Below are 25,361 nucleotides of genomic sequence, written 5' to 3'. Positions count from 1 at the left end.
TGCTTGTAATATAATGCCAACTGTAAAGTTTGGTGGAGGAGGAATGGTCTGGGGCTGTTTTTCAAGGTTCAGGCAGCTCCTGTTTTCTTTGTTACTTTTGATTTAGCATGGGTCCTCAGATCCTCAAAAGGTTTTACAGCTGCACCATCGAGAGGATCCTGACGGGTTGCATCACTGCCTGGTATGGCAACTGCTCGGCCTCCGACTGCAAAGCACTACAGAGGGTAGTGCATACGGCCCAGTACATCACCAGGGCCAAGCTTCCTGCCATCCAGGACCTCTATACCAGGCAGTGTCAGAGGAAAGCCCTACAAATTGTCAAAGACTCCAGCCACCCTAGTCATAGACTGTTCTCTCTGCTACCGCATGGCAAGCGGTACCGGAGTGCCAAGTCTAGGTCCAGGAGGCTCCTAAACAGCTTCTACACCCAAGCCATAAGACTCCTGAACAGCTAATCAAATGGCTACCCAGACTACCTGCATTTCCCCCCCTTTACGCTGCTGCTACTGTCTGTTATTATCTATGCATAGTCACTTTAATAACTCTACCTACATGTCCATATTACCTCAATTACCTCGACACTGGTGCCCCCGCACATTGACTCTGTACCAGTAGCCCCTGTATAAAGCCTCCACATTGACTCTGTACCAGTAGCCCCTGTATAAAGCCGCCACATTGACTCTGTACCAGTAGCCCCTGTATAAAGCCGCCACATTGACTCTGTACCAGTAGCCCCTGTATAAAGCCTCCACATTGTTAATCATTTGTTATTCTTATCTCTACTTTTTTAGGTATTTTCTTAAAACTGCACTGTTGTTTAAGGGCTTGTAAGTAAGCATTTCACTCTAAGGTCTACACCTGTTGTATTTGGCGCATGTGACTAATACCATTTCATTTGATTTGATTTGAACTCTCCCTGGTTCTAAATCAATAGTTGTTTAGTAGTCTGAAAATGTCGTAAACATGAACTAGCATGACCATGCTTTTGGTCATGTAACTGTTTATTACATGCAATATGCTTTGTGGCAATCACCAGAGGTTGCTCTCAGGTTTTGTGATGAAATAAAGGTGTGGTTGAATTTATTCTGCCACTGTGTCTCGACCTTATCACGGTCGCAAGGCATATTAACTAACAGGTTATACAGCAAACAATCCAATTATCAATGCCCCATAGGTTGTAATATGGCTTTTTTTGTTGCTTGGCTTCCCCAGTGATTTTACCAAAGCACTGCTACTGCTTATAAGGGTAGATTTTGCTACAATGTTATTTATCGACCACTGAAATAGCACAATCCCAAACTAAAAAGTGGTCAACTCTCCTCCCGCAGAGCAGATGGGGTCCGGAGGTTTTGGTACCAACCCTTTCTCTAACACACCTGATTCTGCTAATCAAGGTGCTGATTAATATTTGATTAGCAGTGTCAGTGTATAAGGCTGTAGATTGGGTAGCTAGGTTGGTGCAAAAAGCTTGCAAAACAAGTATCTCTCCGTGAGGACTGGCCACCCCTGACATAGGTTACTGTCTCTTTAACTACTGATCCGATTTCTAGAGACCAACATGTTACTGCAGGAGTGATCTTCCCCTGATGGATTATTTAACAAGTGCTGAGTCCCAAATCGCAATCTGCGGCCACAGATACATGAGCCAAGATAGCCGCGCGCAATATTCTTCGTAGCTAATTTAATGGGCTACAACTTCGATAACGTTCTCAAAGCTGAGTAATATCTAAGAAAGAAGGCGATATTAAGACCAAGGAATATCCCTGCAGCAGGTGTTTGAGCTATGGTGTTGAGGCAGCGGAGAACAAGGTAGCCATCAGTTGAACACTATCGTCGTGCGCAATTACAAATCACCGGTACGCAATAATGATTCACTTCATTCGCTCAATTATACGAACATGACTGGTAATTGGTCAAGTCTGTGGATATAAAAACATATGTTTTTACGTAGTAAAATGACCAAATACATGCGCATTGAAAGACATGTCCAAAGAAATAGGCTTTTTCTCGTTCTCAAAAAGTAGGCTTACTTAGAGATGCATTTTAAAAAATCTGTCAATTCAGCAGGATAGGCTTCTAAAGACTGGACATGCATTTCTGTTCCTGTAATGAACACATGACTGAAATGACTTATCTACGAAGAAAATAGTTCTAGAGTTAAATAGAGATTAACCTCATTTAGATGGTCCGTTTATAAATACGGAGGAGTTGTCGAGCCGCAGTTATGGTGGTGGAAAGGACACTGATTGCCGCAAGGCAGGGGGATGTACAAACTCTGAAAGTGCAATTAGCGGAGAAAATACTGAACAGCGGAGTAAAGGACCTTTTGGGAGCCTCACCTGTCCACCACGCCGCCCGTACTGGAAAACTGACTTGCCTACGTTTCCTCGTGGAAGAAGTGGGTTTACCAGGCAACTGTTTGGCGAATAATGGCGCCAGCCCGGCACACGACGCTGCTGCCACTGGCAACCTATCCTGCTTACAGTGGCTATTAACTCAAGGGGGATGTCATACCGCGGTGAGTCAAGTTATTTTCTTGCCTCGGGCATACAGTACAGTAGCTTTTTAAATGGTATGATTAGTTCCCTATAGTCATCACGTAATTCACCACAGGCCTATTTTTCTCCTTTCAAACAAGAGCTTCAGACCTTCCGATATCTATACGACAACGTCTAGAGCAGCCAGGTCAAGGCCTACAGTGTATGGCATTTGTCCCAATAGTCCTGCAGCCTAGACCTGAAAACATGTATTATGTCACAAGAGTAGTCATCTTGTATAGTCCATAACCATCTCTGTCAGGTCATTATTAGTTTGTCTGTAAAATTGAGCATATTGCCACATTTCCAGCCTGAAAATTCCATTCAACACTTTTTCACACTACTTCAACATACTAACACAATTAGTCACTCAAACAGTTCTTTCACATTTGTGATAGGTCTAAAGAAATTACCTTTGTCTATACTACACCACTATGCTTGTCCAGGCTTTTGTCTCAACGAACAACACCTGGGATCATTGTAATAGCTATATCAGGGCTAAAGTGTTAGGATTTATGTTTATGCACTATAGCCTGTTTGAAGATGAATATTGTTTTGTTACACACATACACACAAGCAATACAGAGGGGTGTGTGTGTGTAGGTGTAAGGACTGACCAACACAGGCCATAAAAGTTGTGGACAGTCTGGAGAGGGGATGGGTGCATCTCTCTAGACCAACCAGGAGATTAGAATACTGGACAATACCATATTAGGAACTGTTTCAGTGTAGAATCGACAGACACAAGACTGATCTAATCTACCCAGCAACCAGATGTGGACAAAAGGAACGCGCCAAGGGGCTTGGACAAATCCGAGGGGGGGCAAAGTCTAAACCGCGCCCAGCCTCTACTGTGATAGGCCAACAGACGCGTTGGAACTACGTCATCACGGTATAAGAACAGCTGTTTACGTACTTCCTGCCAGTTCCCTGTTTACCCTGCGCGGGGATACAGCGAACCCGTATATACTAAAATTGCATTTGCCATTCATTGTTTGCGGTAATTAAACATAATTAAAGAAAGTTAGCAGACCTTGCTTTTTATTTATCCTGACACCGGATGTGTTACACGCAGCGTACACAAAAGGCACACCTGTTGCAATTGAGAACACCTGAGATTGTTATTAGTGATTACACCCAGACCCCAGGTACCCATGAGAGAGAGAATTAAGGAGACGGTATGTGTCAAAAAGTGATTGATTGAGCTATTCCTGTGTTCTTCCTGTGCAGCTGTTTCTGCGAAGTAAAGGCCTGTGGTGACATTTTTATCCGACATGTACTTTACTTGTATAAAAAGGTTGGATGGAAACTTGTTTTCAAAGTGTGACATTTGTGTTGTAAATGAATGTTCAGGGAAAGTTTTAGTAAAAAGTGAAGTATGTTCGGATGTCCTCATTTAGGGTGTGCTTATGTATCATGATGGTGCAGCTGTTTCTTCGAAGTAAAGCAAATGTTTGCAATAAAATGTAATGGCCTGATTGTGTAGAGACCTTGTTGAGCTGAAATAAAATGTGAAACAGTTTGTATTGAATGGGGGAGGCCTGAGTTTGAACAATGTGAAACAGTTTGACATTTTTGTGGTGAACTTATGGAGCTGCTGGGTAGTGAGCTTGTGACCCCTTGTATAATGGATAAGTAATTTCCGGGGTTGGTCTGCAGGGTATAAAGTAAGTGTTAGACTTGTCTTGTGAACACTACGAGCGACAAGAAACCTCCAAAAGAGACAAACCACAGAGAACTTGAAAGAAAAAAATGAAGAAAACAAATCCATGTTAATTAAGTACTGGCGACCCTAACATTGGAAGTAGGACCCTGGCTAAAACAGAGAAATATATTGGGTGAACTTCATGTAAACTGGGACATTAATGCCGAGAAGTACATTTTTTGGTCTGACAAGTGAAAATCAAAACCATTGTTACTAATGATGCTTTCAAGACAACTGGGGACTCCGGAGAGGGGGGGTTAAAACGCTTTTTCGCAGTCGGCGCTAGTTAACATTTTTTATTTTTCTTCCCAAGTTCCCAGTTGTCTTGAACACTCTGACGTCGGAAGTCTGAGATTTGCAGAGAAACCGGCAAAATCACTTCATTGGTGGGACATCATAGAGGGGGCGGAGCAAGCTTCAAACAGGAATCTCACCCAGTGAAGCACCTGCCCCCTGAGTCTGTACAGGAGTTGCAGTGATGAGACAAGACTAACTACCAATTGGATACCACGAAAATGGGGTAAAAGTTTAAAAAAAAATATATATATATATGAAGATCAGTGACAGCTTTTTTTATGTTAAGGTTATAAAGCTGTCATAAATAATAAACTGTGACAAATTGTGTTATAAATGTGCATACGATGTACTGGTGCATCAAAATAAAAAGTTGCTAATATTAGGTTCCAATTTTGTAAATCACACTTTCTTTAAATGTTTAATTTTTTTGCTTTACCAACCATAGCTAGCTAACGTAGGACAGCACGGAGTAGGTAAAGTGGCACAGTCTTATAAGCTTTTTCCAATTTAGGAAAGAGATCCAGTTTACGTTAGGGACCCCCTGTACTTAGGTTAGGCTGGGCTTTGGTTCTTGTAGTAGCCTGAAATGAGACACTTTGGTCAAAACAGTTTATAGAAGAATGAAAGACAATCAGCCTGTTACCAACCCTTAATTAACTTTTGAAAAATATTGTGTTTGACCAGATACAATGCTATTTCACAGTAAACAAATTGTCAACAGACTTTCAGCACGATTATAGGGGGAAGGGCACTAAACATGTACAGCACTTACACAATTGACTGACTGGCTGAAATTGCTAAGAAGATTTAGGGGATCTTTTTGTTTGACCTCAGTGTAGTTTTGACATTGATAATAATCTGCTGCTGTATTATGGCTATACATCTCCTGCTATATCGTGGATCAAGAGTTAACTGTCTAGCAGGTCGAGAGAAATTTGAGTAATCAAGGTGACCGACATTGACGCATTCAATACCACCTTGTACACTCCTTGCCTTCATCTAGCTGATCTAGGGTGTAGTCATTAGTCCAACATTTTGCAAATTAGTTTCTTCTATTGGACAAATGTAGGTATTTTTATCCCTGTTTTGTTCCGTTGCTTCCGTTTAAGTAAAGTTAACAGGATCAGTGGAATGAACACACCTCTGACTACACACAAACACAGTTCACTTTCATAGCAGCCACATACATACAGCAGGATCCCTTTGATCGTTGTATAATTACTTCTCACATCTACGTGCTCTCCTCTCACCTTTGTCCCTTTGCTTGTGGACTTCAGTGCACAACACGTCAGCTGTCTGACCAGGAGGAAAAATATTTCCAAGCCAAACCTTCATATCATCTTAACAGCTACACACAGCCTACATCGTTGTCACCATTTTACAACGTCATAGTCAACATAGCTACTGGAACTAACGCTTTAGTAAACCCACTACAATCATGCAGTACAGTCAGCAATGAGTTTAGCAGTTACACTGCCGGGCCCCGGTGGAAATAAAATAATAAAAACAAAAGCTTACCTTGACTTGGAAGACTTTCAGTGTTGGATAGCCAGCTAGCTACCTGACCACACGACTGAACAGTAGTCCAGGTACGACAAAACTAGGGCCTGTAGGACCTGCCTTGTTGATAGTGTTAAGAATGCAGAGTAGCGCCTTATTATGGACCGACTTCTCCCCATCCTAGCTACTGTTGTATCAATATGTTTTAACCATGACAGTTTACAATCCAGGGTTACTCCAAGCAGTTTAGTCACCTCAACTTGCATTCGTGACGAACTCTAATTCACACTGCTTTGTTCACTGACCAATGCAGCAAAAAAACTAGGGATCATTTTTCTCATTCATAAATAGGTCTCAGGGAGTTGGCTACTTATGGTGGAATTGAGGAGGCAGCGACTAGTGCCAGTGTGTGCATTGCGCTTACCTCCACTAGCCTTTCAGTGTTAAAATGTAGCCCCCAGTCCCACATGTCTGAGCTTGTCTATACATGATACAAAGGGTTGACAACAAAATAAACAGGGAGGGCCAAAGAATGCCTTGTCGCCATTTTGAAGCACCACAAATTATTACTTAAGGTGTACACCCATGCTCCTTTATTTGAATGGCGGGATTGACGCTAGTACTGAATTTGCATTAATGTCTCAAAAGGTCTGAAAAGGAAGTAAGGGCTATGGAGGGAAAATTGAGCCTTTCTCTCCTCTGGCTGTTTTACCATGTGTATCTCAGGCTTTAGAGAGAAGGTACATGGAAAGGAGGGATGAGTGACTTCTTGTATGCCATCATTCTCACTAATACTGTGCATCATCAAGCAACCTTTAATAAACACAGCTAAATTCTCTTGATGGTCTGTCTACCAACATATTAGGGGGGGGGGGGTTAAATAAGTGGTTACTCTCCCCCAAATCAATGGCATGACTACCAGTAGCGGTGCATGGGTAAAATCACTGGGGAAACCAAACACCCCCCCCAAATAAAATAAAAAAGCCCTATACGACCTGTTGTGATAATTGCATTGTTTGTTCTATAACCCGTTAATTCATATGCCTTGCGACTGTGATGTATAGGCCTAAAGGCTGAGACAGTAAGAAAACAGTGGCAGAAGAAATTCAACGATAACTTTTTTTTGTTTTATGACAACTGGATAGCAACCTCTGTCCAGTGAAGTCCACAAAGCGTATTGCATGTAACAGTTACAGTTACATGACCTTCAAGCAAGTTAATGTTTCTGACATTTTCGGACCACTAAACAACTATTACGTTAGAACCATGGAGAGTTGCTGCAAGTCACAAAGAAAACAGGAGCTGCCTCCACAATTCCAGCACCATTTCAAAATCATCTAATCACCTCTGCTTAGTCTAATACAGTGACAACTAAGATACCAAAAACGATTTAGTCCAATCAACGGAAGCTAAATATTATGTGGCTGTCCATGCTTCTGATTTGTGTGTGCAAGTAGAACAACATGTTGCAATGCCAATGCCATCCTCCTCTCATGTTGACAACCGTCTATCACTCTGTCATACAGTACACTTATTTATTAATTTTCTTGTCCTAGGCTACCTGCCTAAAATGCTTGCTCGCTAGCCTAACTTCCCTTCATGGGAAATGTTTGCTAGTTAACATTAGCCTTCTACATCTAGCTGCATGTTGAACTTCCATCCTCTCAGGCCAGGTGCACAACAATGTATGAATGGTTCGATCAGAATCACCGTCATAGTCATTGGCCAGTACGGAGAATTAAGTTAAACCACAAGTCCAAATCCCTGTCTGCATACATGGCTAATTTAGGAAAGGGACAATTTTAGCTAGCTAGCCACCGGAGGGCAACACAACGAGATGCAACAATTGTTGCTTTTCTGTCAATGACGTATGCTCTCAATGGGATTTGATGGACGTGATGCCAAATCCAAGTTGGCTTCCTTTGACATTTTAGTTTTTTGGTGCGCCAGGACCATCCCCAGTTTAGCTCAATGCTGATTTGGCTAATTCTGTTTTGTTTTTTTTGTCAAGGGAGGCCAGATGCTCAGTGGCTTCTCTTCCCTTCAATGCTACGGGCCGCAACAATGTCATAGTCGTTTGGACCAGACGGCATCAGATAAATGGCCTACTCGTAGAGAGACAGAAGGGCGCTGTTTCACTCGCTTGGATGCTTTCTCCTGTAAGATACATTCAGCCTCTTGCGATTTGAAGGAAAATGATGAAACGGAGACATTGCTTCCCTTTGCGTCCACGAATACACACTACTGACGACAACTACTACTACAATTATTTTTCCCCTTTTTTCTGCTCAATAAACTAGTGCCAGTAACGGGAGCAGCCTAATAAGAGACCCCTTCATTACCGCTACATGTTTACCATTCAATGCTAGGCTGAAGTGGTTGACCGACTACACAGCCACCACAAAGAGTGCAAGTGATAAGCAAATTGGCAAGCATTTGTATATGGCCTCTCTTACCATTAGTAATGTAGTCTAGATGAAGTTTGACACAGTGGGTGGTCCTTATTCGTTTCCACTCTATATGTCAGCGTGTCATTGACACCTCTTGTTTTGTGAGTGGTTTCAGGCACAGTGTTACCCAATTCAGATCATATATGAACGTCTTTCAAATTATTTCAGGTTCACCCCATCTCTTTTTAATAATGGTTTCATACCTGTTTTTAAATGACTTGAATCTGTTTCAGGCAGACTTGAATGCAGGGCATAATGTCATCTTTTTTAATGCTGTATAGAGCTATTTTGTTGTTTCGAAATAGTACTCTCTTGTTCCTGACATAAAGGTGAAGTGAGTCCAGTGAATTGATTGGACGATACATTAGCACAAACCAGACTGTCACGACTTCTACCGAAGTCGGTTCCTCTCCTTGTTCCGGCGGTGTTCGGCGGTCGACGTCACCGGTCTTCTAGCCATCATCGATCTATTTTTCATGTTCCATTTGTTTTGTCTGGTTGTCGCACTCACCTGGTTTCAATTCCCTAATTACATGTTGTATATGTTCCCTCTGTTTCCTCCATGTCCTTGTCGGGAATTGTTTATTGTAAGTACGTGTGCTTTATGTGATTGGTGCGATACGGGTTGTTGTGCCCATGTGTTTTGTTAGTTTTGTATGCCGGTAGTTATGTACATTAAACGGCTCCGGCTATTTACCAAGTTCTGCTCTCCTGTGTTTGACATCCGATCCACCAGTTACGCACCCATTGACACAGACATTGAATAGTCCTGTGTACGTACGTGATGTAACACGTGTCCTTGATCTAGGCTACTACTAGGATGTAACCAAACTAACCCGACACATAAGCCCTGACGCCTATTTCTAATATTTCCCACGTTTTGCAGGACAGGGATAGTTCCGGAGCCACCGTTCTCCACCTCGCCTCCCGGTTCAGCCATCACGAGATCACTGATTGGTTGCTGAAGAGCGGGGAGGCTGATGCCGGGGTGTCCACAGAGACTGGGGCCCTGCCTGTCCACTATGCTGCTGCCAAGGGAGACCTGCCCTCCCTCCGACTCCTGTTGAGACACATCCCAAAGTAAGCTAACCCACTTACCTAGCCATTATCCACAAACAGCGCTAATGTGGCTAACCCTGACAGGATTTTGGGATGTTTCCAAAAAAATTATCCAAATAATTTCTGGGTAACAATGCATAATATACACTGCTCAAAAAAATAAAGGGAACACTTAAACAACACAATGTAACTCCAAGTCAATGTTTTGGTCACTTTTGAATGCTGGCGGTGCTTTCACTCTAGTGGTAGCATGAGACGGAGTCTACAACCCACACAAGTGGCTCAGGTAGTGCAGCTCATCCAGGATGACACATCAATGCGAGCTGTGGCAAGAAGGTTTGCTGTGTCTGTCAGCGTAGTGTCCAGAGCATGGAGGCACTACCAGGAGACAGGCCAGTACATCAGGAGACGTGGAGGAGGCCGTAGGAGGGCAACAACCCAGCAGCAGGACCGCTACCTCCGCCTTTGTGCAAGGAGGAGCAGGAGGAGCACTGCCAGAGCCCTGCAAAATGACCTCCAGCAGGCCACAAATGTGCATGTGTCTGCTCAAACGGTCAGAAACAGACTCCATGAGGGTGGTATGAGGGCCCGACGTCCACAGGTGGGGGTTGTGCTTACAGCCCAACACCGTGCAGGACGTTTGGCATTTGCCAGAGAACACCAAGATTGGCAAATTCGCCACTGGCGCCCTGTGCTCTTCACAGATGAAAGCAGGTTCACACTGAGCACATGTGACAGACGTGACAGAGTCTGGAGACGCCGTGGAGAACGTTCTGCTGCCTGAAACATCCTCCAGCATGACCGGTTTGGCGGTGGGTCAGTCATGGTGTGGGGTGGCATTTCTTTGTGGGGCCGCACAGCCCTCCATGTGCTCGCCAGAGGTAGCCTGACTGCCTTTAGGTACCGAGATGAGATCCTCAGACCCCTTGTGAGACCATATGCTGACACATGCACATTTGTGGCCTGCTGGAGGTCATTTTGCAGGGCTCTGGCAGTGCTCCTCCTTGCACAAAGGCTAGGCTACACAGATGTCGATTGACCCGCACGAGCAGTTTGGATGAAATGGTTCGATAACTTATGTACATTTATGTTGCAATGGTCTTGCAACGTGGGCAGGCTGGTCAGCATGTTAGATGCCAATACGATGTGTTACGATTGGATGTTCCAAACATACTTCTCACTATACAGTATGTCTGCTGCAGAGAGAGACGAGAGGGAGCTTGAGAATTTTATTTTTGTATTATCTTTTTAAAATGTTATTTACTGTTTATCGGCCTGGGCTGAATCGGTGAATTTGTCCTCCACTGTCATCCTGTCTCTCCACAAAGCTAACAGGATGAGTCTCTGCTGATAGTGCTACTGGAACATAAAATGTGGGGAAAACTGGCAATAAACCTCTGCGAGATGGTCACACACAGAGTTTCACACATGTTTCACAATCAATTAGAGCAGATTAAGAGCTTTGCTAGAGCTTAATTGCAGAATGTGGTCAAGGGGGGCACAGCGACAGGGCCATAAAATAAGCCTTTTAGACTTTCTAAAAGCCTAAGCGACAGGGGGTGAACTTTCAACAGTGTCTCTCGCTCTCTCTGGGTCTAAAGTGTAGGATTTGGATTAGCCTAATGCACTCCCACTTTTCTGTATTGCTTTTTGTTAGATCTTCAACTTTCTAACAAGATGTATTGTTGTCTGGGTTTATCCAAGTCTGTAAGCCACTATTGATGTTTACCTTTCCCATCGCTCTGGATAAGATTGTCTGCTAAATGACTGAAATGTAACATACAGTTTCGGCCAAATATATTGGCACCCTTGCAGTTTTCTTAAATAATTCCCTTATTTCTTCTAAAATCTTTTGAAATTGAAAACTTTTGGTCACCACACCTTATTGGATTTTCTACATTGTAGAACAGATTTTATTTTATAAACATAAGTTTACAATTGTAATAAAATTAAGACAAAATTATTGGCATTCTGGAGCTAGTACCTGGTTGCACAGCCTTTGGCCAAGATAACTGCAGACAAAATGCATCTTGTAGCCATCAATGAGCTTGCTGCACCTTTCTACTGACAATTTGTCCCATGTGCAACCCATAGGTTTTGGATGTGATTCAGATCTCAAATCTTTGCTGGCCACTCCAGAACAGTCCATCTTTTTTTTTAACCCATCCTGGGTGCTTTTTGATGTGTGTTTGGGGACGTTGTCCTGCTGGAAGACCCACAACCTTCAATGGAGCCCCATTTTTAGACACTGGGTTGAACATTGGACTAGGAAACACCTGATAATGTGCCGATTTCATGCCTTGCACATGTTCAAGGCCCCCAGTACCAGAGGCAGCAAACCAACATCACAACTTTATCAAACCTCCCCCATCTTTGATTGTAGGGTCTTCTTTTTATGGAAGGCTTAATTTGGTTGTCAGTAAACACACCGCTGATCTGTATTGCCAAAGAACTCACATTTGTTCAATGGTCCACTGAACATTTCCCCCCAAAATGTAGGCTTTTTTTACTGTAGGTGGGATTTTGAGTGTCTTTTTCAGCAGAGGGATCTTCCTTTGTCTACCAATACTCAAATGAAGTGTTCAAAGAAAAGGACACCCTCCCTACAATGACATATGGGGGAGGTTCGATAATGCTGTGGGGTTGCTTTGCTGTCTCTGGTACTGGGGGTCTTGAATGTGTGCAAGACTTAATGAAATCAGAAGATTATTAAGGTGTTGGAGTGCAATTTTCAACCCAGTGTCCAAAAACAGTCTCTGTTGAAGGATGTGGATCTTCCACAAGGACAACAACCCCAAACACACATAAAAAGCACCCTGGAATGTTTCAAGTAAAAATGCTGGATTGTTCTGGAGTGAACAATGAAGAGTCCAGATTGTAGTCACATCCATAACCTATGGCGCGAGCTGAAAACAGCAGTTTGTCGAGGGCACCCCTCGACATCGAATTAGAGCAGTTTTCTGCTGAGGAGTGGTTCAAATTGCAAGTAGAACATTGCAGCAAGCTCATTGATCGCTACATGAAGAATTTGTTGGCAGTTGAAGTCGGAAGTTTACATACACTTAGGTTAGAGTCATTAAAACTCATTTTTCAACCACTCCACACATTTCTTGTTAACAAACTATTGTTTTGGCAAGTCGGTTAGGACATCTACTTTGTGCGTGACACAAGTCATTTTTCCAACAATTGTTTACAGACAGATTATTTCACTTATAATTCACTGTATCACAATTCCAGTGGGTCAGAAGTTTACATACACTAAGTTGACTGTGTCTTTTTAAACTGCTTGGAAAATCATGGCTTTAGAAGCTTCTGATAGGGTAATTGACATCATTTGAGTCAATTGGAGGTGTACCTTTGAGTTTGACGGTGGGCCTTGAAATACATTCAGTGTCAATTTGCTCGAAAATCGAAAGAAATCAGCCAAGACATCAGAAAAAAATTGTAGACCTCCACAAGTCTGGTTCATCCTTGGGAGCAATTTCCAAATGCCTAAAGGTACCACGTTCATCTGTACAAACAATAGTACGCAAGTATAAACACAATGGGACCACACAGACGTCATACCGCTCAGGAAGGAGACACGTTTTGTCTCCAAGAGACGAACGTACTTTGGTGCGAAAAGTGCAAATCAATCCCAGAACAACAGCAAAGGACCTTGTGAAGATGCTGGAGGAAACGGGTACAAAAGTATCTACAGTGGGGAGAACAAGTATTTGATACACTGCCGGTTTTCCTACTTACAAAGCATGTAGAGGTCTGTAATTTTTATCATGGGTACACTTCAACTGTGAGAGACGGAATCTAAAATCCAGAAAATCACATTGTATGATTTTTATAAGTAATTAATTTGCATTTTTATTGCATGACATAATTATTTGATACATCAGAAAAGCAGAACTTAATATTTGGTACAGAAACCTTTGTTTGTAATTCACCAACACAGCTCCCTAAATCCTCTAGGTTATATCAGAAGGGGAAAGGGATGAAGTGAAGAGGAGACTGTTATTGTGTGTGTGTGGTCTCACCTAGTGTCCACACTAAGTGGCTACACAGTACTTTATGCTGAAAAAGACACATGAGGACAAACAATAGATTATACTGTATGCGACGCAGACGCCTATCGGAGTGTACCTGAAACATTTAAATATAGAGGGCTATGTGTCTCACCTCATGGTTATTGCAAGGCTAACCCCCAGGGAAATCCTGTCTTGGTAGCAACAGATAGTCCAGTGAAAATGGCTGTGCTTATGTGGCTGTAAATCTGAAAATTAGCAATTCGCAAATTATCTTACGTTTTTTTAAATGAATGCATGTGAGACAGGTTCCATGTACAACAAGACAGGCAGAGAGGAAGAGAGAGAAAAGAACACAGAACAGTTTAATTACCTCTGGTTATGGACACTTGCCAGCAATAAAGCTTCCACGGCCTGTTCCTCGGACAGTGAACATCTGGCAATATCTACATTTTCGGCCCCTTGATCAGCTCGCTCTCTGAAAGTAAAGAAAATAGCTTATTTTTTGTAGATATGAAAACAATAACTGAGATAAGACCGAAGCAGCAGATGTCATTTTCAGGATGCGTCAATACAGCACAGAAAGCTTAACACCCGACTGCTATTGTGGTTGTTCATTAGGTGATGGGAAATATGCAATATGCATACAAAATAATATACTTACCTTCCTTGAAAATAGATCTATACCACCAAATGAGACAATGTTGTATCTTGAAATAAAGCATTGGAATTAAAAGTGAAATGTTTAACCTATTAACCTGCTTCATTATTTATCTATTACCAGTTGATGAAGAACAACTCCAGTTTCATACATCATTGAAAATGTGTCTAGGAATAAGTAAGATTAAAAAAGTTAAAATAACTTCTTAGATTTGATGGAGACATTATACATATATAACTCTTCATCTGACATATCAGAATAGCATTCCCTGACAGACTTATTGTGTTCTTTTATCCTTCTGTAAAAAATGCTAACCGTTACACTGTCATGAAATATGATTATATATCGACTATGAAACAAATAGGACATGGCCTGCTTATGAGTTGCCATGAAAGAAAGTTAGATTCATTCAACTGAAAATGGCGAGAACAGGCATTCGTAGCTAAATGCTTTTGGTTAGATTGAGAATAATAATGGCATGATTTATCATTCTACATTATGTATGTAATATAGTTATGTTATGAACCGACACTGAATCGTAGGAGCTAACTACTAGCTATGCAGAAGTTGGATGGAAGAAGGTAAGCCTAGTGCTGCTTACCTGAGATGTCATCATCACATAGTCCTTCTTCGTAGGTATCCGATATGACTTCCTTTGTGTCGGAAAGAAAGGCTGAGCAGTATTGGTTATAGCCAATCTGACACTCAAAAAATTGTCAAAATGGAGGGTGGTTCATAGCAAAATTTGTTTTGTTTTCAAATGCATTTTTTGTTCTCTAAATGACTTCCTTTGTGTCGGATAAAAGTTGCTTTCAGAACAATTATTTTTGATTGGAACTAAAAAGTTTTGCTCTCGACAAAAAGACACATGTACCTCCATAGCATATAACAATTTTCCTGTAAATAACCACACCTTCATACAAACATGCAGAATTCTTGACGCACAACCGAATATGCTCCTATATCCTGCCAGCACTGCCATATCCTGCCAGCACTGCCATATCCTGCCAGCACTGCCACATCCTGCCAGCACGCCCACAAGCAAGCCGCAGAATGATGACACGTGGAAGAGGGAAAGGAACGAGATGGGAACAACAAGAATTTGTTGCAAGTTGGGCCCCTCCCCAACAGCTAATAGCTGAACAATACACTATTCAGCCTTTACTGAAGAATAGTCTAATAACCGAGCTAGGTGTGAACACTCCCCCTCCTATCACAGACCAGATTAGTCCTAATGACCAAGGGGTAGCTTGCTACTCAATGTAATAAAGTAAGGACTTTTCAAATAAGTTATGTTGGCTGACAATTTGTTAGCTACGCTGTCCTTACGAACCACATAGCATATCATTACAGCAGTATGTACCGGTATGTTAGCTATCTAATTACCCAATGTTTATTGACTTGATTATTCCCATCATTCTTAGCTTAGCTAAATGGTATAGTCGTTGTGTGTTCTCAATGGACATTCGGGTGCTTTTGTAAATTCGCTCTGGCTATCTCCACCGATTTCAGAGCGCGCTCGTCTGAGTGTACCAGAGCGCAGAATAATTCATTTTACGAGCGCTCAACACCCATTGAATATGGCCGGTGTCAGTAAACGTCGGCAAAATTGTTTCCAGCAGCACAGTTAGTCACCAACTCTCTAGTTAACACGAGAACTGCCTTACCAGCTCTGCTAGGGTGAGTAAAATGGTCAGAGTGGTCTCATTTGTTTCTGGAAGTAGCTTGCCAGCTAACCAACTTTAGCTTGGATGCTTGACTGCCGTTGTAAGGCCAGAACGCTCAAATCAACCCTACTCCTTGGCCCAAACGTCCAGTGTGCGCTCCGAGAGCGAAACTGTCTGAATTTACGAACTGACAATCTGATAACACTCCGAATTTATGAGCGTCACGTTGTGCAGCGCCATATTTTCTGTTCCATCCTAACGGAAACCCTGAGGGTTTTTCAAATATCATGGAATTGAAACACCATAATATTAATCAAATTAATTAAGCAAGTACCAGTCAAAAGTTAACACACCTACTCATTTCAGGATTTTTCTTTATTTTTACTATTTTCTACATTGTAGAATAATAGTGAAGACATCACAACTATGAAATAACACTGGTCTCCCGCGTACCCCACATTCTGTAGTACAGACATGGTCTGCTCTCCCTTATGTAAGGATTTAGGCACTTTCCCATGTTTCCTGCAGTATGTATTGTAGACTGCACAGTAGCCTAATAAACAAAAAGACATTTAATTAATAAAATAATTATTAAAAAATACTCTTTCAAAATGCAGATGTTGATTTAGTTATGGATCCATAACGAATTACTATGGGAATAAATATCACTGATTTACAGAAATATTGGAACAAAGTTGTCTAATGAGGGCAAACAATTTAGAATCCTGTAGCCTACTCCCGACTGTCACGTTGTACAGCGCCATATTTTCCACTGCATCCTAACGGAAACCCCGAGGGTTTTGTTTTTCTCTGAATAAAAACACCATAATAGTAATCAAATTAATTAAGCCAAATTTCTTAAAATCAATCCCATATGCTATGTTATTACAAAAAGAGGTTAACATTTTCTAGTAATGACAATACGGAATAGTATCAAATGCTTCTCAACGATGCCCTCTGGTGGTCAAACTAGCTCTAACTTGCATTAACATAAATGGCTGACTTTGGCAGCAGCTAATGGGGATCCATAATAAATTCAAATAGGCAAGACAAGCAACCTTAGGCATGACATGCCAGCAACAAATGCTGACACTACACATCCAAGTATAAAGTATATGTAATTTTGAATTCGGTAAAGTGAGTGTGAAAGAGGTGAGAGTCGTTGTTGTCTATCAACAATGACAAGCCACTGGGATCTGACAACTGAGAATAATAGCGAATGATATTGCCAGTCCTATTTGCCATATCTTCAATATAAGCCTACTAGAAAGTGTGTGCCCTTAGGACTGGAGGGAAGCAAAAGTAATTCCGCTACCCAAGAATAGTAAAGCCCCCTTTACTGACTCAAATAGCCTGTTACCAACCCTTAGTAATCTTTTGGAACAAATTTTGTTTGACCGGATATAGTGCTATACAACAGACTTTGAACACACTTATAGGGAAGGACATTCAACAAGCATGGCACTTACACAAATTACTGATTGGCTGAGAGAATTTGTGGGAGCTGTTTTGTTAAACTTCAGTGCGGCTTTTGACAATATCGATCATATTCTGCTGCTGGAAAAAAGTATGTGTTATGGCTTTACATCCCATGTATATTGTGGATAAAGAGTTACCGGTCTAACAGAACACAGAGGGCGTTCTTTAATGGAAGCCTCCAGCATAATCCAGTTACAATCAGGAATTCCCCAGGGCAGTTGACTATTCCTTTTTATTTTTCTCAGTCATTACTAATTTTACCAATTACTTTACAATTTTTTTCTCACATCTGTAGCCTACTCCCGACTGTCACGTTGTACAGCGCCATATTTTCCATTCCATCCTAACGGAAACCCTGAGGGTTTCGTTTTTCTCTGAATAAAAACACCATAATAGTAATCAAGTTAATTAAGCCAAATTTCTTAATCGATCCCATATGCTATGTTATTGCAAAAAAGGTTTAACATTTGTTCTCCGGAGTGCTGCAGCGGTCTAAGAAACTGCATCTCAGTGTTAGAGGCGTCACTGCAGACCCTGGTTTGATTCCAGGCTGTATCACAATCGGCCGTGATTGGGAGTCCAATAGAGCGGGGCAAAATTGGCCCAGCGTCATCCGGGTTAGGGTTTGGCCTGGGTAGGCCATCATTGTAAATAAGAGCCAGAGAAGCACTTTATTATGGACAGTCTTCTCCCCATCTTAGCTACTGTTTATCAACATGTTTTGACCATGTCAGTTTTACAATCCAGGGTTACTCCAAACAGTTTAGTCACCTTAACTTCCACATTATATATTACAAGATTTAGTTGAGGATTAGGGTCTAGTGAATGATTTGTCCCAAATATTCAAAGCCATTGGCATGTCATAATTTTTTTATTTAACTAGGCAAGTCAGTGAAGAACAAATTCTTCTTTACAATGATGGCCTACCCCAGCCAAACCCTAACCCGGACGCCGCCGCCCTATGGGACTCCCAACGGCTGGTTGCGATACAGCCTGGAATCGAACCAGGGTCTGTAGTGATGCCTCTAGCACTGAGATGCAGTGCCTTAGACCCCTGCGCCACTCTACACACATGTACACATGGATGTTGTACTGTAGATATGTGATAGTAGAGTAGTGGCCTGATGGAACACACTTAATGTGTTGTAAAAGTGTTATGAAATGTAATATTTTAAATTGTATAGAACTGCATTAATGTTGCTGGACCCCAGGAAGAGTGGGGGATCCTTAATAAATAGAAATACTATCTCTGGGGTGCCAATAATTTTGTAAATTCCATTTGTCTTTCATTTCTAAAAATGTTTTTGTAAACTTAAGTTTACAAAAATAAAATTGGTTCCGATATGTTGAAATCAAATCAGGTGTGGAGACATTTTTTTTTTTTTAAATAGACTTATTTGAGAAGAAATAGGGAATTATTTACAAAAAGTACACAGGTGTCAATATATTTAGCCGCAACTGTACCTGTTGAGACTGTCTAAGGGTGCAGGCCACAGCAAGCTAGAAAACTGAAATAGTAGCACCTAAATAATTGTTGAGAATGTCAAAAATGTAAGTGATTTTTGCATTAGCATGACCATGTAAAGCAGGGGTGTCAAACATACGGCCCGCGGGCCGGAACGGGCCCCCAAGGAGGTTCGATCAGGCCCGCAGGATAATTTGAAAGTGGAAAAAATGCATAAAAGACATGGAATTAATATTTTTAATTCGCTGCAATTCATGGATTATCCGCTAAGGGGCGCACTCTTTCCATCAGAGTAGAAGACAAGCCGCATCACTGAGACAGACTGAAAACAGCAGACGGTATCAATGCGCCATCTGCTGCTTGTTACGACGTTGTTAATACCTTGGTCTCTACCTCTCCGCTACACCCTCATTAGCCAAAATGTCGTTATCCAAACGGAGAAAAGTAGATAAGGAGTGTAGAATTTTCAAAGAAAAATGGACCACGTCCTATTTATTTACAGAGATGCACGGAAAACCTTCGTGCTTGGTGTGTTTGCAACAAGTTTCGGTATTGAAGGAATATAATATTCGACGCCACTACGAGACTCATCACAGCGAAAAATATGACGGCTTGCAAGGACAACTGAGAAGAGATAAGATTAACGAATTGCTGGCGGGTCTGAGGAAACAGCAGTCAACTTTCATCCAGAGCCGAGAAGTCAGTGAAGCAGCGGTAAAAGCCAGCTACCTAATTGCTAGCGAAATAGCATTAGCATCGAAGCCGTATTCCGACGGTGACTTTGTTAAACGATGCATGATGAAGGCGGCTGAACTTGTATGTCCCAAGAAGCGACAAGCTTTTGCCAATATTAGCCTGACGAGGAATACTATAGCAGAGAGGATTTCGGAACTATCGGCAGATTTAGACAGTCAATTGAAACAGAGTCAAGTCATTTATTGCATTTTCCGTGGCAATTGACGAGAGCACTGACATCACAGACGTGGCCCAACTGGCCATATTTATTCGAGGAGTTGATGAGACATTGACTGTTACTGAAGAGTTTCTTGAGTTGGTGCCAATGATGGACACCACAACAGCCGAGGACATTTTCGGCTCTGTCGTTGCTGCATTGGACAGAGTTGGAGTGGACTGGTCCCGCGCTGTCAGCCTGGCTACAGACGGCGCGCCATCCATGGTCGGAAAGAAAGCAGGTGTCGCGACAAAGTTCAAAGACAAAGTACAAGCCCTTAATGGAGGAGATCGTTTCTGGACATTTCACTGTATTTTGCACCAGGAGGCATTGTGTTGCAAGTCGCTGAAAATGGACCACGTCATGGAGGTGGTTGTTCGCACTGTAAATTTCATCCGGTCCAGAGGTCTGAACCATCGTCAGTTTGACAAACTTCTCAGCGACAGCAACATTACCCACAGCCTGCCATACCACACTGAAGTGAGATGGTTAAGCCGAGGCGCTGTGCTGAGGCATTTCTTTGATCTACGAGAGGAAATCGGACAGTTCATGGAGAAAAAAGGAAAACCGGTGTTGGAATTACAATCTCAGGAATGGCTACGGGACCTTGCATTCTTGGTTGATATTACTGAACATTTGAACAATCTGAACAAAATGTTGCAAGGCCGCAAAAAAGTTGTCACACAGTTTTCTGACAACATACATGCATTTAAGTTGAAGCTGACTTTGTGGGAGATGCAACTGGCAAATGGCAACCCTGCTCATTTCCCCTGTCTGAGAGATGTGTGTGTGACCAGACCTGATGCGGACATGAAACGGTACAAAGACAAAATTGCAGGACTACTGCGGGAGTTTGAGAAACGTTTTCAGGTATTTGGTGAACTTGAGACAGAATTTTCAGTTTTTCGCTCACCTTTCACAGTTAAAGCTTCTGATCTGCCGGTCGAAATTCAGCTAGAGATAATTGATTTGCAGTGTGATGCAGATTTGAAGGGCAAATTTGCCTCTGTAGGTCTGGACAGATTTTATCAGTATCTACTACCAGGGTACCCCAAATTAACAGCCCTGGCTGCTAAAATTTTGTGCATGTTTGGGACAACCTACCTTTGTGAACAAATTTTCTCAGTGATGAATATCAATAAAACAAAAATGCGTTCAAGGCTCACAAACAAGCACTTAAATGACATTCTGAAAGTGACAGCTAGTCAGGACATGACACCTGGTGTTGATGCACTTGTACAGGCCAAAAGATGCCAAGTTTCAGGAACAAATACAAGTCCAGACTAGACTAACACCTTTAAAATGCTGCCTTAGATACTGTTTGCATTGAAAGAATACAGCTCTGTGAAGATGAATCCTTACTGTGGTGATTTAAAAAATGTGCACTTTAATGTTAGTCAGCAGCTTCAAAACAAAAGTTGTGTGATGGAATTCTACTGTTCATACAACTCCATAAATGTTCAGTATGTATTGTATGTGTATGTATGTTTCATGTATGAAGTTTACAGATTTACAGGACAGGCGAACACTTTCTTCATTACACATTTAAAATCACTCTCCTTAGTTTGTAAGGTGTACGCAGGGATTACATTTAGATTTTATATGCGTATGTGTAAGTGGTTTAAAAATTCCTTTCTTTAAAAGTCTCATTTAATCTTAAAGTGCATTACTATATTTTTCAGTACCAATTAAAGTTTTGTGCCTTTGTACAATCAGTGGGATCAGTTGCAATGCATATTTGTGAATGATAAAAGTAAATTGCACATTTGTCTAAGGAAATATGAGGTGTTTCATGAAATGTTTTGTAAAAGGATAGTTCATTAAATTTCAATATTTTCCTAATGTTCTTGTGCTTCTTTACACCAAAACAAAGGAAAGACATGATATTTTGGTTATTTATAGCAGAGTATGGTATAATTTTAATGGTCCGGCCCACTTGACATCTCCCTAGGCCGTATGTGGCCCACGATGCGAAATGAGTTTGACACCCCTGATGTAAAGCGATCTTTCCCTGTGTGTGAGAAATAATGATGATAAGATTGGCCTTACACGGAACACTGGGTAGGGGAGAAGGGTGTATATTGTACATCCAGTAATAGTGGAGGCAATTTCAAGTTGACTAATTGCAGACAAATCTGATAGCTTGAAAAAAATAAAAAATGATTGTGTTTGTTGGACGGTGTCATCTATTGTTGCACTTTATTGCTACCCTCTCACAAGGACAAGCTCTTTGAAATCTACACCTGTACTCAAAGCACTTCCTTTATCGGAGTACCTAAGTATGTATAGGCTAGAACTCAGTAGTCCCCCTTGTCATGAGGCATCTCATAAGAGCACAGACATCTTGGTGCATTTTCTCTCCAGTAGTATTTGAGGGGGGTTGTGTGTTGCGGGAATGTTAGTATATAAGCACCAGCCCCTTTCCATAAACCTATGTTGTTCTCCCTCTCCAGACCCCGGGATGCAGGAGAGCTCCGTCCCACTTTAGTTTCACTCCTGAATAATGCAGTTGTCTGCCCACTTCCTGATGACAGAACTGCAGATAAGGTCCCTTTCCTGTGGTGAAATATTTAAGGGGTGCTTGTTTTGGGTTCTAACTATGTTGGCTCTGTCCGGTGAGGTGAAACGGGGTGGAGTTGACACTCCTACTTCATTAACCCCCCCCCCCCCCCCCCCCCCCCCCCCTCCCTCCATGTCTGGCCTGTCACCACACTGCTGCCTGGTTAACCCTGGGGTAGTGAGGAGCAGGACCAGTGGAGCGGTAAGCCTCTTAAGGGGCTCATTGCCTGCTTGTCAGTCAGTGTCCAACTAAAGAAAGGCCTTATGGGATTTAGAGGGGAAGCGCTTGTTCACTCCGTGACCTCCCGCTGTGACTAGGAGATCTGGGGCAAGTGCTGGAATTGTCATTGGATGGTCCACCCTGTTGGCCTTTGGGGAACAGGGAGAACATTGAGGGTGGAGTTTGGGTCCAGGGGGTGGAGTTGGCTCGACCGAGCTCATTCTGAGGGTGTTATGAAGTTATTGTTGACCTATTAGATTAGTTTGGTTATTCAGAACCCCCCCCCCCACACACACACACACGAATAGCATTAATTCCCAAGTGTTGGCAACCGGATACATGTTTACCCAAAACAATGTCATTTTACATGGTAATTCATTCAATAAAATTGAATACAGGTCTGTTAATCCTCTTTTAGCGTTGTCGATTCCCAAACAAAGAATGGTGCCACACCCCTCTACCTGGCCTGCCAGGAGGGTCACCTGGAAGTCGTCCAATACCTGGTGAAGGACTGCGGGGCGGAGCCGAGCATCAGAGCCAATGACGGGATGACACCTCTGCATGCTGCCGCCCAAATGGGCCATAACACTGTTATTGTCTGGCTGGTAGGTCAATTGTCCTGATTCATACTGTCTGCTTTTGTCATTTCTTCTACTGTATTTGTTGTACTATTGTGTATTTGGGTCCTAGACAAGCACTAAATAAATCCACTGTGGGTGTACATAGGGCTGTTGCGGTGACCGTATTACCTCCACAATAGTAGTCATGAGTCATGACCGCAGTCAAAATCCACGTGACCGTTGAGTCATGGTAATCTCCTCTTATACACTCTGGACATGTTTTGGTAGTACCCAACTTTCTAAATACCATCAGGGCTCTATTGTCCCTCCATCAGGTCCTAATGGCCTGGTACTCAGGGCTCTATTGTCCCTCCATCAGGTCCTAATGGCCTGGTACTCAGGGCTCTATTGTCCCTCCATCAGGTCCTAATGGCCTGGTACTCAGGGCTCTATTGTCCCTCCATCAGGTCCTAATGGCCTGGTACTCAGGGCTCTGTTTTCCCTCCATCAGGTCCTAATGGCCTGGTACTCAGGGCTCTGTTTTCCCTCCATCAGGTCCTAATGGCCTGGTACTCAGGGCTCTGTTTTCCCTCCATCAGGTCCTAATGGCCTGGTAGTCAGGGCTCTACTGTCCCTCCATCAGGTCCTAATGGCCTGGTACTCAGGGCTTTATTGTTCCTCTAACCACTCTGACATCAATGCAAATGCAATAGAAAATCACATCAAACACATCATCCGAACAGTATCACTGTGATGATCAATTTGAAGAAAGTTCAACAACAGGTTGAAACTGAGTGTAACACGTGTGGATGTTGTATGAAAGCCTAAGACAAGGAAATGGACAGCGCTTTCTAAGGTGATGATTCATTCAAAACCCTATTTGCATATTAGAGCTTATGCATATGCACAGGCCTATATATGAGCTCAAGCCTGAAAAAGCTGAATTAAAATAATAATTGTGCTGTTTTACAATACATAGCATATGCATGGCAGAAAAACATTACATTATATTTTAAGATATCTTTGGTACATAATAGGCTAGACCAATATTCTAAAATGAACACATTTGAGTAACCACAGAGTATGGACTGTGCTATTATGCATACTGGATGGACTGGTTACATTATGCTCCAAACTGTCTATTAATGAGTCTGGGAGAGAACGTATAGGCCTAGGCAATGCTGTTGGTTCATTGATTGTGCAGGGTGGCTTACAGAGTTAGCCTACCATTATAGTGAATGTGATTTTAAATAGCCTAGTAAAAGGGATTTTTTAAAAATATATTCATAATTTATAGGCCGACACATTTACCTTTTTTTAGCTACATCATATCTCACAACCATGAGTTTGGGCGGAATATCACCTGTCACGTAGGCAGAGGCTGTATGCTCCTCAAACAGTGGTTGATGCATGGAGTGTAACAACGGAAGTAGACGATCCAACATGATTGAAAAAAGAATTGGTAGGAAAGCGGCCTCCATTCGCTATTGACTGCATACAGATGACATGTCTTTTTGCCCCTGACCCTTTGATAATGGGCCATTCTAAATCGCAACTCATTTTATATATTAGTAAAGACTACATTTAAATTGAGAATAGTCTGATGGGTGAAAGTATGATCACTTTCTCAAATCCTCATTAGCCTATAGTTGCATTATGCAGCCCATTATATATTTTGATTTCTAAAGCATTTTAAGCTTTGTGTCATTCGCAACTAAAGTTGCCAAATAGGTTCTATATGTTAGATTTAGAGTTGTTTTAAATGATCACTTTTACGCTCAACATAGCCACTTCATATGTGCACTCGCTCCACAATGGGAAAAAAATGTCCTTTTCTATTTTATTCAGTTCAATTATATTCTTCTTACTACAAAATGGCACAGGACTGGTTGCGTATCTTGTCTGCTAATTGAACAAGCCTACAGCCTATGGCCCATAGCCAGATGACATACAGTAGGCCTGCTCATATTCTGTTCTTCTGAAATACATTTGTTTCTTTAGACCTACAATCATGGGTTTATTGTAATGGTGTTGAAATAGATTTTTTTTATACTTTAGATTATTTTAATGTAGATGTTAAAAAGGCACCTCAGTGGCTTGTATGAGTGGAGATGCTAAACACGTTTATGTTAATTAAGTGTCAATTACCGTGAGATTGGCAGTTTTTTGCATGCCAATAACCAGCTGGCAAAATGTCATGACCGCCACAGACCCTACATGTACTTTAGTATCCT

General features: G+C 42.0%; 1 protein-coding gene across 1 annotated transcript in view; it reads left to right on the top strand.

Moving 5' to 3' along the window:
* The first annotated feature begins 1,587 nt into the window (after nucleotides 1-1,587).
* The window catches only part of LOC129860441 (espin-like), an 89,160-nt gene continuing 65,386 nt past the window's right edge, over nucleotides 1,588-25,361 (top strand). Inside the window, exons 1-3 of the mRNA XM_055930827.1 lie at nucleotides 1,588-2,518; nucleotides 9,376-9,569; nucleotides 22,986-23,172. Of these exons, the coding sequence (XP_055786802.1) occupies nucleotides 2,225-2,518; nucleotides 9,376-9,569; nucleotides 22,986-23,172 (675 nt within the window). The 5' untranslated portion in view covers nucleotides 1,588-2,224. The remainder of the gene's footprint in view (nucleotides 2,519-9,375; nucleotides 9,570-22,985; nucleotides 23,173-25,361) is intronic.

The sequence above is a fragment of the Salvelinus fontinalis genome, chromosome 8 (assembly GCF_029448725.1).
Source record: "Salvelinus fontinalis isolate EN_2023a chromosome 8, ASM2944872v1, whole genome shotgun sequence".
Classification (NCBI taxonomy): domain Eukaryota; kingdom Metazoa; phylum Chordata; class Actinopteri; order Salmoniformes; family Salmonidae; genus Salvelinus; species Salvelinus fontinalis.
This window is presented reverse-complemented; position numbering and strand designations above follow the sequence as displayed.